A 14,406-nucleotide genomic window follows, 5' to 3' on the forward strand; every position below is an offset into this window, starting at 1 on the left:
GCAGTTTGCCGTGTGCCATGTTATATTGGCATCATCTGCCATCTAAGACCTATATCTCAGTGTCCCCCTCCCCAGGGAAATGTCCCACACTTGCTAGAGCCACAATCAACTTTTACTGAAGTGCACTGACCTGAATGAATCAAGTTACATTTTATGGATGTTGTGCCATGTTACAAACTTTTGTCCCCATTTCTGATTTTATGTTTTCAGGTGTCCCTGTTCAACTATGTGTTTTTGATTTCTTGGGCTTTCGCTCTGCCATATGCCAAGTTACGCCGTCTGGCTTCCAGTGTCTGCACTGTCTGGACTTGTGTGATCATCGTCTGCAAAATGTTGTACCAGCTGCAAACCATTAAGCCCGAGAACTTTTCTGTTAACTGTCCCCAGGTGAGCCTCAACGATGGTGGAATCTCATTGACTGGCCTGAAGGGAAGGGAAGCAGATATCAGGGGTCCAACATCTCTAGGCACATTCTGTCTGATCCTGTTTGGCCTTTAATTCACTTTAGCCAGGTTGGATGTAGCCTCAGCCAGTGTGCTGTGCCCAGGTCTTTCTGGTGCTGATTTTCCCCTTGAAATTGATCTCTCCTTCCCTTTACCCTTAAGCCCTCTGCTTCAAGCTGCAGGAGTAATCTGAACCTCCTAATCTTTGGATCCATCTTTACTCCTTTTTCTCTCCTTTCCAGCCAAGTGAAAACCAAACGAATATACCCCTCCACCAAGTGAACATGTCTCTACTCTACAGCGGTCCGATTGATCCAACGGAGTGGGTCGGCCTGAGGAAGTCGTCCCCTCTGCTAGTCTACCTGAGGGTAAAGGCTTTGTGCAGTTTGTTCCTCTGTGGTTATTTTCTGGATTCTTTCACCTGAAAAACTTATACCACTTTTCATAATCACCTCATCTTCCCACATGGCATTTGGGGCCAACTTCAAAACAAATGACTAAATATTAAAATCAGCATTGCTTTATGCTGAGAAGAAATTAAGTGGTTTGATATGACTAAAGTGTGACAAACACAGTCACTGCCACAGTCTAGAACCACTCCAAAATCTGAATTAGACTGATGTCAGACATTAAAGATGTCCAAAATACATTGTGAAGTTTCAAAAAAAGGAAATTTCAAAACGTATGTATAGTATGTTCTCTTTTAGATGCAAATAAATAATTAAGTAAAATTGATAATTAAGTAAAATTGATAATTAAGTAAAATTATCAAACGGTAAATAGTCATTATGTCTGAGAAATAGGTATGGTATTATAAGAAAGTTTTACAGTCCAAAATCTATTTCTCTGCAAATTTTAATAATAAACAACATGTATCACACTTAGTGGTAATCATATAAAATGCATGTCTCTGAAAAAGGAACTTTGGTTGCAAATAGTTGCAACAAAGATAATGAAAGCAATATACTTCAGATTTTTCACACTTTACTTTGGTGGATGATATGAGTAATCTTAATAATATAAGCTGATAATATACTTTAAAAATAAAACACTTATACGCAACACCTATTATTTTTAAATGTACCATTTTAAAGTACTACACCACTTTTCTTTGACTATGTATGTAGTTTTCTAAGTTTTATTTTTTCTCATATGGCAGATATCACTTATAATGGTGCAAATGACAAGAATTACTATACAAATAAACTGATATTTGAAAATAATTAGAATAGTGTCTGGCACATAGAGTTCCATAAATGTTAACTATCTTATTATCACGTTTTATTTTTTAATTTTATTTTTATATTCCCCATACAATGCATATTATCACTTTTTAAATTGTCATTATGACACATCCATCTACTGTGCTTTCCAGCTGGATTGCAGAAGTGTTCAAAAATTTCCCCTCTAACTGGTATCCCACCTCTCCAGCTCAGTCTGTTCCCCAGAGTGTCCTAGAGCACAGAAGTGTTTGGGGCTTCAAGTTGCAAATAAGATTGGACATCCTCCAATCCTCCAACTGCCAGTGCCTGGCCTAGGCTGTGTGCTTTTTCAGAAACAGGAGTGAGCTTTCCCAGTCTTTCCTCAAGATTCTACATCCTATCATCTTAGAAATCAGCCTCATTAGCATAATGGAGATAACTCCCTTCTTTTACCATAAAACAAGGAAAAAGAATGTTGAACTCAAGACTGTATTTTGTAGAGGTGGGAATCTTACAAAATCTTGTCCTTTTAGACATCAATAGTGGAATAAGATGATTTATAATAGGGATCCACATCCTAAAGCATTTGGCTTCACATGCTATTTTTGTATTTTTGTTCTTGTACTTTGTAGAATAATCTCCTGATGCTGGCCATCCTGGCCTTTGAGGTCACGATTTACCGCCACCAGGAATACTATAGAGGGCGAAACAACCTCACAGCCCCTGTGTCGAAAACCATCTTTCATGACATTACAAGACTCCATCTAGATGATGGAATTATTAATTGTGCCAAATACTTCATAAATTACTTCTTCTACAAGTTTGGTCTGGAGGTGAGTTGAAGCTTCCTTGCATGTTTCAGTTATCCCTGGCTCCTCCGATCAGCAGAAAGTGTTTCTGCTGAAGGGTATCCTGACCAGGCCGAATGTTTTCCAAGACCAAGTGCTGTGTTCCTGCTCCACAGCAGTGAACTTAGCCACTCTGTGTCTCTGTAGTCTTACAGATGCTGGGTGTCATTTTTCATGATAGATGTCATTTTTCATTTATTTGACTTCTTAGTAAGAATGGAGTTTTTATATGAATCTCTTTCTGTGTTGTGCATTCTGAGAGTGTGACCTCTAGCCAGAGTGATAATAGAACAGATTTGAGACAGTGATGTTTCATGAAGAGCTCATAGTTGTCATTCGGTGTGAAGTGGTTCTGATAAACAGTACATAGTCGTTTTTTCCCTAGGATGTAATTTGTACAATATTTCCATCTTTATGCTAAAAGACCCCAGGACAGAACACATCAGAAAGGTAGGGCTCTTCAACTTCCACCAGACTGGCAGTGACTCTACTCCCCTTCCCTGTAAACCCGATATGTTGCCTTTTTTCATCTTTACACAGACCTGTTTCCTAATGTCAATTAATGTAATCGGTCAGCGGATGGACTTCTATGCCATGATCCACGCCTGCTGGCTGATTGCTGTCTTGTATCGACGCAGAAGAAAAGCCATTGCAGAGGTTTGGCCCAAGTACTGCTGCTTCCTGGCGTGCATCATCACCTTCCAGTACTTCGTCTGCATAGGCATCCCTCCAGCCCCTTGCAAAGGTGAGTGCCCCTTCTGCAGCTCTTGCAGGCTGCACAAGGGCAAAGGGCAGTAAAAAAGTGTACTGATTTTATGCTTCGCCACTTCTCACCCCGCAGACTACCCATGGAGATTCAAGAGCGCCAGCTTCAACGACAATATCATCAAGTGGCTGTACTTCCCCGACTTCATCGTGCGACCCAACCCCGTGTTTCTCGTCTGTAAGTGCTGCCACCCCGAGGACCACAGAGTACTGTTTGGTTCTACATCTGCTTAGCTTTCTGTGCCATATGCATTAGTGCCTTTGCTTCCTCCACTGCACGTTAGGATCATGTAAAGGCTTGTCTCTATGCATTCACATCACCCATCATAAAGGGGTTCTACTTGCCCTATTACATTTGCAAAATTAATAAACATTGGAAACATTGGAAAATATTCATTTTCCTAATTTCTCCTTTCAACACTCATACCCACCATCCACCCCACCCCTGCCTGTCCACATACACACAAACACCTGTACATACCCATCTTGCTTTCTATTTTGTGAAATGGTTGCTTCTGGCTGCCACCACAGATGAAGCCTATGTGCCAAAGACATGACTGTGTTAGTCAAGAAGATGCTGCCCACACTGCAGATGGTCCTGAACAGAGCTGTGGTCCTTGTCCCCTCTCTCCCCACCGCCTGGGCAGTCTGCTGATCCAGTACTTGGAGCTACCCCACCTAAGTTGATAGGGCGTGCTGGGTGCAATGGAAAACCAGAGTGACTTTATGCCGGAGCACATTCAGGTTAAAGACCCGCAAAGAAGCATGGACTGGAGGAAGCCCGCCCAGCTTGGTGTGAGGGCCTGTCCTGGGCAGCCAACCACAAACAGAGCTCTAGCAGTCTCCTCTCCTACCCCCATGAATCTATCCCTCCTCTTGGTGTCTTTGCTGTGTTGTATGCTCTGAAGAGTCTTTGGCTACAAATGCAAAGGTAGATGAGAAGATAAACAGATACATCTACATTCACCACATGCCAGAATCTGAAGGACCTCTTCAAACTCTGGTGGATAGAGTACAGAGGAATTTTAGAGTAGTGAAATTGTATGATTATATGATGATTATGTGATGCTATAATGATGGTATATGTCATTATGCATTTGCCAAACCCACAGAATATCAAATACCAAGAGTGAATCTTAATTTAAGTAGGGAATTTGCATGATAATGTCATGTTAATGTAAGTTCATTAATTGTAACAAATGTATCATTCTAGTGCAGTATGTTGATCATGGAGACAGGACATGTGTGGGAGCAGGGAATGTGGGGATTCCTTATGCTTTTGGCTTAATTTTGCAGCAAACCTAAAATGTCCCTGAAAATATAAAGGCTATTAAAAATACTATAGTTAGAGATAAATGCAAATAAATATTATCATCTAAGTCAGGAAGAGTAGACATTAGCACCCGGTCAGCATTCACCCAAGTGCAGACAAAATCCGGGACTCTCCACCTTGAGCCTGGAATGTTAAGTGGTCCCCAGGCATCCCCTATAGTGGGGAAGATGGGACTGGGCCCCCACACTGGAGTCAAAGAAGAACTGGCGATACAACTCCTGGAACAGTTGGGATACAGTTTGCACACTGTGGGGACTCTATCTTACATTACATAAACCAAAAGGAGGAGTAAGTATTTGAATGAGCTTATGTCTGTCTTGCCAGATGACTTCTTGCTGCTTCTGTGTGCCTCCTTACAAAGGCAGATTTTTGAGGATGAAAACAAGGCTGCAGTGCGAATCATGGCCGGGGACAACGTGGAGATTTGCATGAACCTTGATGCAGCCTCCTTCAGCCAACATAACCCTGTGCCAGATTTCATTCACTGCAGGTAATGAGAGTGACCCAGTGTCAAGGCCACTTTGGAATGTGCATTTCACTTAGAGAAAGAATAGACCCTTAATTGCAATTCTTTTTTTGCCATTTCTGGGAATCTGACAGGTGATTGTCCACACAAAGCTGATAAATATCAGGTGGGTGGTTCAGATGTACAGGGGCTAAACCTCTGAATTATACATCTGCTATGCTTTGCTCAGATTTTTAACCATTTTTTTTTAAAAATTTACCTTAGTCTTTGTCTTTTTCTTCATACATACTGTAATTCTGTTCCTTGATCTCTAGAGAGGATCCTTCATCTTTATCACCCCTCACTCCTCTTTATCCCTACCCTTCATCCTCATATTTGTTTTATATATATACATTTTAATTATTTTTTGTCTTACATCGTCGTCATCCCCATAGTGTTCCCACCATCATATCACCCATGAACCATCACCACAGTCCCTCTTCCCTCCTCTGTCGTGCCCCTCCTAACTCCCCATCTGACGCTTGGATGCATGCTGGATGCCTCAGCTCCCTGGTCGGCTTGCTAGTTTTGACATTTTCTTGACCTTTTGCTTGGTTTCTCTATATTCTACATGAAGTGAGACTATCTGATGTTTAGCTCCCCCCGCCCCGACTTACTTCAGCTAGCACAGTCCCTTCATCCTCACCTCTTTTAACCTCCTCCTCAACCCCTGTCTCTTCTCCACATCCCGTTCCCTCCCCCCATCCTCTATCCCTCCCCTTCATCCTGTTCCCCCTCATCATCATCTCCTATCCCTCCTTCTCAACTCCATTCCCCCTTCATTTCCTGTCCCTCCTCATCACTGTCCCTCCTCCTCAACCCAGCCCCTCCACCTCACTCTGTTGCTCCTCATCTCCCCATCACTCCTCAATCCCTGTTCCTCCTCTTCACTTGCTTCTCTCCTCTTCCTTATCCCTGCTCATCCTCCTGATCCTGTCCTCCCTCCTCTTCTCTGTCTCTCCTCCTTATAGCCCCTGCCTTCCTCCTCATCTTCTGTCCCTCCTCATCCTCCCTTCCTTGCCTCCCTCATTTCCTGTTCCTCCTCATCGCAGTCCTTCATCATCCTGTCTCTCTCCTCTTTGCCCTTACCCCTCCCCCCCATTTGAAGGGATGGTCAGAGAGGAGAGGTTACCCTGTGACTGCCTGTGCTCCACTCCACTGAGCACTGTCCCCTGCGTGGCAGTGTCTAGGCTCTCTAAAGTCTGGTGACAGCTCCTCTTGGCAGTCTGATAGTCCCCTCTGCAAAAGTTTATATTTAAACTAAACTGAATTTCTGTCTATGTATTCCTTCTGCTCACTCCTGGGCTCGCCAGCCCTCAGTTTTTGTCACCTACCACCCTTCCTTGAGGGCACTCCTGTCTCCCTCCCCTGTCAGCCCTTCCTTACTTTAAAGCCTTTAGAACTCAGCTCAGGCACCTACAGTAGGAGTGTGACAACCTATGTGATCTTTTTATGCTCACTGTACTTGATGTGTGCCTTTAGACTACTTACTGGAGCTTTCTGATCCTTTTTCATCAGCATCCACCTTAGGCACTGCTGTGAGGATACATGCCAGGATAAGTCAGTGAGGAGGCCTGTGGAGATTGTGGGGCAAGACAGTGGAGTCCCCACACCTGAAATTAGCTCCAGAATATTTTGTCTGCCTGGTGCTCACCACTTTCTGTCTGGAAGTGTTATGTGCAGAACCTCGCTTAGCCTCCAGCCTGAGGCATAGGCAACTCAGGCAAAGTTCACTTCTAACTTATGCCACTTTTACTCCCCATCATTATCAACAGCTTCCAGCCTGTAGTACATATAATAATATTAATAGCTAGCAGTGATTGGTGCTTAATGTATACCAGGCTCTGTTCCAAATGTTTTGTATATATGAAGCCATTTTACCTTAATGACAACCCAATTTATAACTATTATCATCCACATTATAGATGAGGAAACTGAGCTAGGATCTAAAACCAACTAATCTAGTTAAAATCCAAATGCTTAAGCATCTTAATGCCTCTCAGCAGTATCAGTAGCTCAATACATACTGAATAAACCAATTAGTGAATTTACTTTAAAATTATCTGCTATGTTGGGCATCCCTGGTGGCACAAGGGGTTAAGATGTAACCTGTGAAGCTATCCGCAGCTACTGCAGCATGAGTTCCATCCCCAGCCAGGGAGCTACTCACATGGTACAGCAGACCTCTCTTGACTCACCCGCTGCTCCCCTCAGCAGTGTATTTCACTCAGTCTGCCTGTTCTGCTCCCCACTCTGTTTCTGGTGAATCCTCTCACCCCCCACACCTCTGACCTGTACCCCAGTTCTTGCATGAATAAATAAAAAAATATAAAAATATATAAAAAATTATTTGCTATGTAGACTTGAAGTTTCTTTGTATGAATAAAATACCAAACTGAATCCTAATATGATATAGGATTTTAATTTTTACCTACTTTCTGAAAGATGAAGAGAAAAATCAGTTCCACTTTCTATAGAAAAAGAAATACGCACTCAACTCTATAATGTACTAATGAAAAAAAAAAATAACTCTAAAGATTTTGCACACCTCTCCCTCACCCTCTGTCCATCCTCCTCATCACCATCCCTCCACCTCACCCTATCCCACCTCATCATCCCATCATGCCTTCTCAACCCCATTCCTCTTTTTTAAAGCTGTATATATTTTTGATTTGATTATTACAAAGTTTTTAGATCTGTTTCTCAATTAAAACTGCCAGAAACTGGATCAGAGAGAGGGAAGGAGGAGCACAGGGACTGAGGTGATGGTGCATGGGTGCATTGGTGAAGGAAATTCTACGGGGACTACACCGGGGGAGGGGGAAGAAATATTGTTTAAAAATGAACAATGATGTAAAAATTAATAATTAAAAAATAACAATTAAAAAATAAAATTTTATAGAAAGACAGCTACCAAAAAAAAAAAAAAAAAAGGACTGCCGGAAAGTGATCCCCTCAGGGAGTCACCTGTCAAATACTATGACAGGAGTCAGGCAAACCCCCGCCCTCTCATGTACCCTGCTCTGTAACTCCCAATAACTCAGCAGCTCGGCAAAGCACCAGAACATGAACAAGAGACACTTCAGTGTCCTCTGAACCATGGGTGCAGCATGACAGGAGCCCTCAGAATCCTCATTAGACTGTGTTGACCAGTGTTTTTGTGATTTTCTTACAAGCTCAGCCACACAATATATGAGCCTGAAGCCAGTCAAGAAGTAGGTTAAGTGTTGAGTGGAGAATGGGTCTCCCGAGCAGAATGCACAATTACAGACAAGAAAGGGGAACTGATGAAGAGCTGACACACACACATCAGCAGCCCAATTCCACTGGCTTCAAATCACACACATGCACACACACATACCCTGAGTCCCTGTGGGCATTCTAATAGCGCTGTTTGACTGAATCATGGATTTTACCTGTGATGGGTCCAGGAAACTAAGCAATACTGAAATTTTACTCTCTCTTCTGAGTATGAAGTCAAGAAAGGTGTGTTAGATTTTAAAAAAAAAAGTGAAAGCATTTTAAATGATTGAATATTTTACCCCCCAAAACAGTGAAATTCAAATGTCCACTTACCTGACACTGTACCTTTAAGATCCAACTCATTCCCAAGTAGCGTTGGATAGCCCAGTTGCATAGTATATGTTTCATCAAGAAATTACTTAACAACTTGTACAAAATAACAGCTCATTAGTCCAATAACACACCCAGAATTGCAAGCAAAAATGGGATGTGGCCTCTGGATACAACTTCTGACAGATGTCAGTGACCCACACTATGGAAAGTCCCACAGCTATAATTTGTTACAGACTATATGATGGAGACATCCACGAGCTGTCTCACCCTCCATAAGGAAGGTCAGAGGGGAGAAGTGACATCAAAAAAGATTTGACTCTGACTGAGCTGAGAGATATGCAGAGACTGAGTTTCAAGAAGTCTAAATCCCCAAGACTGTAGCTGCTTTGTCAGACTCACTTCTCATCTGCAAGGAGAGATTTTCACCACCAGTAAAATGTTTGTGTAACATCTACATTTGTTTTAATCTATTAACTTCCAGCTCTTTGAAAGGAATTCATTCTTAATGGTTCTCACACATCTTTAGCTTAGAACTTCCTTTTTTCATACAATTATTCTTGCCTCTTATAGGAAGACAGAGAGGACTTTTGAGTACTCAACCGTAGGCAGAAAATGTTGCTTTTTGTGGAAAATTTGGCCCAAATGAAGTGATAGACATGCACATTCTAGACATAGACATTGACATTCTATCCAGATGAGGTGATAGACATAGACATTCACACTTTGCCTATTCATCCAGTACTGGTTAGGTAAAGATTTCCTACAATCAGTGTTATCTACGAGATGAACTCAGGGCTCACAGTATGTCTTGCAAAGCGCTTTCACATAAAATCAAATATTGAGTATGACTTTTTTCCCATATTAAGGTAGAATTTTTGTTTGTTTGTGTTGTCCTGTGTTGGTTTGGTCCTGTATTCCAGATCTTACTTGGACATGTCCAAAGTGGTCATCTTCAGCTACCTCTTCTGGTTTGTCCTCACCATCATCTTCATCACCGGGACAACCAGGATCAGCATTTTTTGCATGGGTTACTTGGTGGCCTGCTTCTATTTCCTGCTCTTTGGGGGTGATTTGCTATTGAAACCCATTAGGAGCATCCTGCGCTACTGGGACTGGTTGATTGCATACAACGTGTTTGTGATCACAATGAAAAACATACTGTCAGTAAGTAGCTCCCACTGTATAACACATTTGTGGTTTGGTTACAAGAGTAAAAATCCATTCAGTGGTTATTGAAAATGCATTGCCTGTCATACCACTCTCTTAAAAGCCCCAAGTAAGAGCTGCAAATTCAGAATTCCAATAACCATTTACATTCTTTGTTTTGTCATACTGGGCAGAATCCTGTTTGCCATTTCCTCATTCTCAAGGTCACATGACAAGAGAGTATATATCTATAGGAATAAATTATAAAATGTGTTATTGTTTAAAATTCCAGCCCTTCTCAGGAAAATTTTTCATCACTCATACAATGAACTATAAAATGACCCATTCATGAGCCAAATTAGTCATTGAAGTTCTTTAGCAGTCTAAAAGTTGACTAAAAAAAATTCTCTTCTCTAGAAAGAATTGTAGAAGTGTTAAATAAAGTGAGCATAGTTCCCTATGACACCATGTAGGATGAGGAATGAAGTGGAGAAAATATTGTTACAAGAATGTGTTCTGAACAATGAGCTATAGGTATACAGAGGAAAAGGCAGCTTAACTGTTGCTTCTGAACATAGGTTTTCTCTGATCAGGAGACAATTTAGACCAGAGGTTTGAGGGGAAAAACACCTACTTCCTCTTTGGCATTTGTGCTATTAAATTTCCATATCTCTTGGCACACTTTTCCCCTGACTTGTTAGATAATTCAAACTTCCTACTATTAATTCAAGTCTCATAAAGTCTTTTAGGCCACAAGGACACCATTTAATTTTTATATTGTCTCAGGAAATTAAATGACCTTCATGAACGGAAAGAGTTAATGCTTCTCTAACTTACCCTAAGTTAGACCTTTGTCTGCTCACAGGCTATAACTGTAATGTGTTAGGGGAACAGTGATAAATTGGTTTCCTACTTCCCCCTCCCAGTTACTTAAAGATGAGCTCAGCAGGCAATTCAATTCTGAAAGCATTTGAGGTTTTTGTTTTTATTTTTTTGGCACATGCATTTCTGTATTTAAAGGCTTAGAAAATCAGTCTTATGTAGCTATGAATGTGTCAATGTTTTTTTTTCTATCCACCATTGAAATGTTAATTTTCTGGTTGCCAATAGGTGTGACTTTTATTCATCAATTTTACCCCATCCATACTTATTTACATTTGACATAGCACTGAGAGTTGTTGGAAGACTGAGATAAGACAATGGAATAAATTTCACTCTAAGTAAAAGTCTACTCATTCCAAACTCATTTCCTTCTAAAGTCAATCAGATGGTCAGGATTCATTGCCAGATATTGATCCCTATAACTGGTCCTCAAAAGGTATGGCTACAAAGTCTATTCACTGATTCATTCATTCACTCATTTATTCATTCATTAATTCCGTAAATCTATATTGAGGATCTATTCTTTGTTGGATACTGTTTTATGTTTTGAAGATGAAGATATAGATAAATTGTAAATATAGATAGATAAATATAGATAGATAAACAGATGAAGATATAGATAAATAGTACTCAGGTTTTACCCTCAGAGAACTCACATTATTAAAAGGAGGACAGATCTACTTATAATAATACAATATGTTAATGCTGGTGACCAGTATATTTTAGGAAAACAAACAAAACATAATCTTACTTAGATAAGTTGAAAACATGCTTCCTGAACCCATCAGACTTGAAAGATAGATTCAAGAATGTCTAGGAAGACCAAGCAGGGACACTCCCATAACCCAGACAATCTGCACAAAAGCATGGTCTTGGAGGACTGAGATGCTAATTTTGAAAGCATGCTCTTAGGGGCCAGGGCATTCACGCTGGGTAACTGCTATTTGTGGGGGAAAAAAAAAACCTAATTATATTTTCCTACTTCACATGTTCCCAGGAAATATATACAATTCCACCATCCCCTTTGTAGCTTGCACCAAGTAATGTTTGTTTAAACTCCCCAGCCCCCTGCCTCCACCAATATGTTATGCGACAACTGCATGTCACTCAACAAAGGTGATTCCTTTACAAGACAGTTGGCAAAAAATGCCTCAAAACACATACTCTGTTTTATTCTAAGAACAGTATCTGGCAAACAATTGTTTTATGTTTGTGATGATTCCCTGGCAAACAGAATAGGTTCACTTTGTCTGACATGTGAGAAAAGAATCTACCACAATTAAAGTCCCTCAGCTCAGCTTGTTCCTGCCATAATCCATGATTTTCTCTGTGAATAGAGAAGTGCTTTTAAGCATAGCACAAATCACACTAAATACTCTTCCTTTACTCAGTGAGCTTAATTTCCCCCAGGAAATGGTGGTTCTCTAGAAGCAACTACAGCTGGTCACTCCATGGTGACTGAAATTTTAGGTACTATTGAACCTCACAGTCATTGGCACTGAGAAGTCATAAATTCTTGGATGTTGGGATCACAGGATGTCAACCATTTTTTGCATACAGAATCTCAAATGATGTCTTTCCCATCTTGTTTTCAGATAGGAGCATGTGGATATATTGAACAATTGGTTCAAAATAGCTGCTGGTTTATCCAAGCTTTCAGCCTGGCCTGCACAGTCAAAGGTTATAAATTGCGTAAGTATGGAAAGCAAATTTGAGAGTGGAAAGACAGAAAAGGAAGGACAATTGTATTATAATTTAAAAATTGGTCCAAAGGAACCAAAGAAAAGGAATAAGGAAAAGTTAGTTCTAGCCGTTGAAGAAAACTAGAGGCTCATGCTACCTTTTGAATCTATTGCACACAAACCCAGAGTGCCCTGACCCTAGGCACTTTAGACCTCCTCTTGAAAGCTTCCAAACTTTGGCAGGGCTGAGTGACCTACCATAACTTCTTGAGCTTTTTTGAGCTACAATTGGGAAGGCTTAGAGATGATCACTCAAACCTGTGATGGTTAGTTAGAATCTGGGATCGCCAAAGTGATTGTGACTTTCAGGTCCTTTTTGCTGGAAGCTCAGAGGAGGTCAAATTCAGGAAAACAATTGAAGTTAGACTCTTACCTGACAGGCAGGTATCCCATTTATACCCCTCTGCCTCTGTCGCCAGGCCCAGTGCACCACCACACTTACACCTCCAGTGCCCAGAACAGGGGCAGCTTGAACATGACATGCCCCCCACTGTGGCTTCCCACCCAGGCTACACAAAGATAAAGAGGCAACCCCTGGGAATTTGTTTTGACTTAGAATAAGATCTACTCTTAATTCCACTTTTTTCTAATGGACCAGGCTCTGTTAACTGCCCTGCTGGTTACCCCTGGGTAAAGCCCATTCCCAGAATGAGAATGATTGTATGTTTGCATCAGAACATTTTCTCAGCACTAGGGCATGTAAACACATTTCTCCATGGCCAATTGGCCTGTTTTGGGGGAGGGGGAGGGGGAGTGGTCCCTTTATCCCTAAGAGAGAAGCGTACTCAGGAGCCCTCCCTGGCAAAAGTCCTCCTGTACCATACACAGTCAGGAGTTTACTCTGAGTTCAGCTTCATGAATAAATAAATCCACTCCTAAGTGAGTCTGTGTATCAGAATGTTGCTCTCATTTCCCAAGTCTGATCATATACAGATTTTATAAAATAACATTGAAAACAAATGCTATTTTCCATCTATTTTTTCTACTTTCTTGCCTCAGCTAATACTGATGGTTCGTGTAAACTACCCAGTGGCGAAGCAGGAATTATTTGGGACAGCATATGTTTTGCCTTCCTCCTGCTACAGAGAAGAGTTTTCATGAGTTACTATTTCCTACATGTCGTGGCAGATATAAAAGCCTCACAGATCCTGGCATCAAGGTAGGTCAGGCATGGAATCCAGTGGTTTCACTTAAGAAATTTACTGATGGGCCTCCCCAGTGGCACAGCGCTTGAGTGCTGGGTTGCGAAGCTGCCTGCGGCCTCTGCGGTGCCGGTTCGATCCCCAGCTGCTCCCCGGCCACCGAAAGAGGGTCCCACATGGCGCGCAGACCTCTCCTGCCACCCGCTGCTCCCCTCAACAGTGTACTTCGGTCCTTCTGCCTGCTCTGCTTCCCACTCTGCCTCTGGTGACTTCTCTCACCCTCCCGCGCTTCTGACTGTACCCAGTGCTTGTATAAATAAATAAATAAATAGATAGATAAATAAATAATCTTTTTTTAATAAAAAATTTTATTTTTAAATTCCCCCTTACAATTACAAACCCCCTATTCTGACCCCAATCTCTCCCCTCCCAGCCGTTTAATTTGATGTAGTCCCAGCTGTTTATCTTTGCCTTCACTATCACTACTTTGGGTGATGTGTCTGTAAAGATGTCTTTGATGTGCAAATCACGTAGTGTTTCGCCTATATTTCCTTCTATGTATTTTATGGTTTCAGGTTTTATGTCTAGTTCTTTAATCCATTTTGAGTTGGTTTTTGTGTATGGTGTGAGGTAGTAGTCAAGCTTCATTCTTTTGCATGTAGCGGCCCAGTTTTCCCAGCACCATTTATTGAACAGACTTTCTTTGCTCCTATGTCAAATATTAGTTGACCATAAATCTGTGGGTTTATTTCTGGATTTTCTATTTGATTCCATTGGTCTGTGTGTCTGTTCTTGTTCCAATACCATGCAGTTTTGATGATT

The 14,406-nt window shown here is 41.3% G+C and overlaps 1 protein-coding gene across 4 annotated transcripts in view; it reads left to right on the top strand.

The window, feature by feature from the left end:
* Positions 1–14,406, top strand: part of PIEZO2 (piezo type mechanosensitive ion channel component 2) — a gene marked incomplete at both ends in the record, with an annotated part of 483,404 nt that overhangs the window by 397,206 nt on the left and 71,792 nt on the right. For all 4 annotated transcript variants that reach the window (XM_084251721.1, XM_084251720.1, XM_084251722.1 and 1 more), the window contains 9 exons: positions 211–387; positions 686–811; positions 2,278–2,478; positions 3,034–3,238; positions 3,335–3,436; positions 4,916–5,081; positions 9,593–9,836; positions 12,296–12,392; positions 13,442–13,601. In XM_084251721.1, the coding sequence (XP_084107847.1) occupies positions 211–387; positions 686–811; positions 2,278–2,478; positions 3,034–3,238; positions 3,335–3,436; positions 4,916–5,081; positions 9,593–9,836; positions 12,296–12,392; positions 13,442–13,601 (1,478 nt within the window). The remainder of the gene's footprint in view (positions 1–210; positions 388–685; positions 812–2,277; positions 2,479–3,033; positions 3,239–3,334; positions 3,437–4,915; positions 5,082–9,592; positions 9,837–12,295; positions 12,393–13,441; positions 13,602–14,406) is intronic.

Source organism: Talpa europaea, assembly GCF_964194135.1.
Source record: "Talpa europaea genome assembly, chromosome: 13".
NCBI classification, from domain to species: domain Eukaryota; kingdom Metazoa; phylum Chordata; class Mammalia; order Eulipotyphla; family Talpidae; genus Talpa; species Talpa europaea.